Genomic DNA, 4,580 nt, shown 5'->3' with positions numbered 1-4,580 from the left:
CCACATATTACCGTTTGGGTCCTTCTGAGTCAAGCAAGTGCACTCAAATTTCCACCTATTACCGTTTCTTTACGGCATTGTCTCCTAAAGCAGCTCCATATATTTATATTAAGGATGGATCATGTATGAAAGCCCTCCATCAGCAGCATCTCAATACACTTCTTTCAAAAGAATGAAATACTCTTATCCATCTCTCGTTTTTTCTCTACTGCAATGGAACTTTTTCTTCCTAGTTGCAACTACATTTTACTCTACCAATGCGGCCACCAACGAAACCGATCTATCTGCGCTTCTCTCCTTCAAGTTGCTCATAACTGACGACCCATTTCAAGTGTTGTCCTCATGGAACGACTCATTTCACCACTGCAAGTGGCAAGGGATCACGTGCGGCCGTCGTCATCCCGACAGAGTCACTGCTCTTGTCCTAAACTCTAAGCAATTGTCAGGTCAGATATCTCCATCGTTAGCAAACCTCACTTTTCTACGAACACTGATTCTCTCTGATAACCAGCTTATCGGAAGCATCCCACAAGAGCTTGGTCAACTGAGTAGGATGCAATTTGTTAACTTGAGCGCAAATTCTCTCGACGGTATGATTCCACATACCCTTAACAATTGGTCCCACGTAGAAGTTCTATCTTTGGGGGTCAATAAACTCCAAGGTGCAATCCCTTCTAATCTTGTACAATGTAGAAACCTTAGGGTTCTAAGTATGAGACAGAATTTGCTCGTCGGAAGCATACCTTCAGAGTTCGGTTCCCTTCAACAACTCACTGGACTGTATTTAAAATATAATAATCTCACAGGAATCATTCCAGATACCTTAAGTAACCTCACTAATCTCATGTATCTCGGTCTTAGTCATAATAACTTAGGCGGTTCTATCCCAACTTCACTCGGCCAGCTTCAAAATCTTAACTTCCTTCAGTTAGGATTTAACAGGCTATCAGGCAAGATACCAAAATCCATTTACAACTTGTCGGTTTTGTCTACTTTGACACTACCCAGTAACCAGCTGGAAGGAACTCTTCCTCCTGATATGTGTGATTCTTTTTCAAACTTAAAAATTTTGTTGATATACAAAAATCAACTGATCAAAGGGCAAATTCCGACATCCATATCCAATTGTTCAGCCTTAACGGATATAGAATTTGATTTTAACAACCTCTCTGGAAAAATACCATCTACAATAGGAACATTAAAATATCTTCGTTTCTTCAAAGTTGATCATAATCAACTAGAGGCTAGGACACCAAATGATTGGAGTTTTATTGATGCTATGATTAATTGTACATCTTTAGCACATTTGGAACTTGGAGCCAACCAATTTCAAGGTATTATACCAAGTACTATAGCAAACCTCTCTACTAATCTTGGTTATCTAGGATTATATATGAACCCAATTTCTGGAACTTTACCTGTTGAGATTACAAAGCTAACTAACCTAACTACCCTAGAACTTTCACAAACATATCTAACAGGTAGCATCCCTGAAGAATTTGGGTATCTTTGTAATTTAGAATTGTTAGATTTATCGGGTAATTTACTGTCCGGTAAAATTCCATCAACTTTTGGTAATCTAACCAGGATGATTAAAATTGATCTAAACAATAATGCTCTTGAAGGGAGGATACCAGTTGAGTTAAGCAAAATGAAAAATCTAGAGCTCGTGTATTTTGGAAGTAATAAGTTGACAAGTTCAATTCCAAAAGAAATCATGAACCTTTCTACTTCAATATACATCAACTTCTCATCCAATTATTTAAGTGGATCATTGCCACCGGAAATCGGTAAGTTGAAGAATCTAGGAAGAATTTATCTCTCAAATAACAAATTATCAGGTCAAATTCCTAGTACAATTGATGGATGTCAGCTATTGGAAGTTCTTTATCTTGATGGAAACTCATTTGAAGGGTTCATCCCCTCCTCATTGAGCAACATGAAAGGGCTTCAAGTGCTCAACCTGTCAAATAACTCTTTTACTGGTCAAGTACCTGAATTTATTGGAAAGATGAATCTCACATATTTGGATATTTCCTTCAACCATTTTGAAGGTGAATTACCAAAAGAAGGTGTTTTCAAAAATGCAACTGAAGTAGATGCAAGAGGAAACCCTAAGCTTTGTGGTGGAGTTCCTGAAATGCATTTGCCAAAGTGCACTCCTGATTCCCCTAGACCGAAACATCATTACCTTAAGTCCATGGCAATAATCTTTTCCATATGTGGTGGTTTTTTATTTTTTGCCATAATTGTGAGCATCTTAGGTTGTTATTTAATAAAGCGATCTCGAAATAACCCACAACCTAGTGTTGCTATGATATCACAATATAAGAACGTTTCATACAATGATCTTTTGAAAGCTACCCAAGGTTTTTCATCGGAGAATATAATTGGAAGGGGTACTTTCGGGTCTGTGTACAAAGCTAATATGGTTTTTGAGAATGTTAGAACTGTTGCTGTGAAGGTTCTAAATATCGAGCAACATGGTGCTTCGAGAAGTTTCTTAGCAGAATGCGAGGCCTTAAGAAACATTAGACACCGAAATCTAATAGAGGTTTTGAGCGCGTGCTCCAGCATAGATCACCAAGGTAATGATTTCAAAGCTTTGGTTTTTGAATTCATGCCCAATGGCAACTTGGAAGCTTGGTTACACCCGAATGCATGCTTGAATCGACCATTCAAAAGTCTCAACATCATTCAGAGGTTAAACATAGCAATCGACGTCGCTGTAGCATTGGATTATCTCCATCACCATGGAACAGTACCAATCGTGCATTGTGATCTTAAACCTAGCAATGTACTTTTGGATGATGAGATGACAGCACATGTGGGTGATTTCGGATTGGCGAGGTTTTTAGTTCGATCAGAATCCATGGTCTCTCAATCAATTACAAGTACTAGCGGAATCAAAGGTTCTATCGGCTATATTCCTCCAGGTATTATTTAATTCATTCTCTAAATGAGTAAAGAAGGCCTTTTTGTAGCAAGTTTAATTTCCTTATTTACTGATACGGAGTTAAATTTTAGTTTGTATTGGACATCAACCAACTAAAAGAGAACTAAAGAAAGTATTATCCATTAAGAAAATTTGTCTGTCTTTTTATCTTTTGCTTGCTATAAAGTATAAACATATAAGAGTTTGAGATAAGGATTAAATAAGTCAATTATGTACAAACCAAAATTTATAGGAAGACCTGCATATATAGAATTTACTAGATGGCAAAAAAATTGATACAATTTATATTAACCTATGATCAGCATGTGCATTATGTTACTAACCTAAGTTATCATTGTTTAGAGTATGGAATGGGGGGCCGTGTTTCAGTACAAGGCGATGTGTATAGTTATGGTATACTTCTTCTTGAGATGTGCACTGGGGTAAGCCCCACAGACGAAAGGTTCACAGATGGATCGAATCTTCACAGGCATGTGGAGATGGCTTTTCCTGACAATGTCATGGAAATAGTTGATACCAAATTGTTCTCAGAAAATCATGTGGCAGAAAACAACACATATGCACCGAAGAACATCATCGATTGCTTGGTTTTAGTGACTCGTTGCGGGCTCCAGTGTTGTAATGAGTCACCAAAAGACCGTATTTCGATGAAAGAAGTTGTCAAGGAATTGAATTCAGCACGAGCAAAGCTGGCCACTTAGAAGACAGAATGAAGAAGATTGATCGATATAAGAGAATAATAAGGGCTTGAGTATGTATATATATGTGTGTGTGATCAATTGCGTAATTGGATTGCCAGTTGTGATTTTATCTATTATGTAAGGTTTAAATCAATTAGATTTTTACTTATTTTGTGGGTTGATATATATTCTTGATGTAGAATTACATGTGAATATGAACCAAAAATATTGTGCTGCTTTTTCATATAATTATCTTTTTCTGATTCAATTTTGTTTTTGTTTTGAAGAAATTGATTTCCTGATTTAATCGATAAAAGAGAAGTTCAAGTTTGTTAACTAAACCAAGCGAAGTCAAATAGAATCAGATTAAATAAAAAAAAAAATCCAGATTTAATAATAAAACAAATTGTGCAACCCAAACATTGACTTCAGTCTATATGATTTTCTTTTTTAAGGACCGTTAATATTTGGGTTGGCAATAGCGAATCTGACCCATTTAAAAGTAGCCATCTCCTGGTGTTAATGTGCCAGGCCTTGTCCGGGTTATGACCCAGTTAACACCGAGATGCGTCATGCGTGTCAGATTATAAACTCCTCTTGTTTCACAAATTGTGTTCAAATTTAGCTTGATGGGCCTCCATCTAGCGTCAACTACATATTATTGGTGGTAAAAGCGGGCTCATTCAAAATTATAAATGGATCTATTGGGCTTTTACTTTTACTACTTGTATCGTCTATTCAAATCGCAAGAGGGCCAGTGGGGCCCGTGGGGGATAGAAAAAAAGCGAAACAGCCGTTTGTCGGATGGAAACGACCGCAATTTTTAAGGTAGATCAGCAGCCTCACAATCAAGATGCGGAATCACCGAACATAGAATATTATTATTATTATTAGATAAAAAAAGAAGGTATCTTTGAAACTAGGAAAAAGACTTGCCATTTGTT

The 4,580-nt window shown here is 36.9% G+C and overlaps 1 protein-coding gene across 1 annotated transcript; it reads left to right on the top strand.

Annotated features, from left to right (window-relative positions):
- The first annotated feature begins 154 nt into the window (after positions 1-154).
- LOC144544010 (uncharacterized) lies at positions 155-3,904 on the top strand. Its single transcript, XM_078292436.1, has 2 exons — positions 155-2,936; positions 3,299-3,904. The coding sequence occupies exons 1-2, from the start codon at positions 173-175 to the stop codon at positions 3,655-3,657; spliced, it is 3,123 nt and encodes a 1,040-aa protein (XP_078148562.1). The 5' UTR covers positions 155-172; the 3' UTR covers positions 3,658-3,904.
- Positions 3,905-4,580: the final 676 nt, after the last annotated feature.

The sequence above is a fragment of the Carex rostrata genome, chromosome 26 (genome assembly GCF_964058835.1).
Source record: "Carex rostrata chromosome 26, lpCarRost1.2, whole genome shotgun sequence".
Taxonomy (NCBI): domain Eukaryota; kingdom Viridiplantae; phylum Streptophyta; class Magnoliopsida; order Poales; family Cyperaceae; genus Carex; species Carex rostrata.
This window is presented reverse-complemented; position numbering and strand designations above follow the sequence as displayed.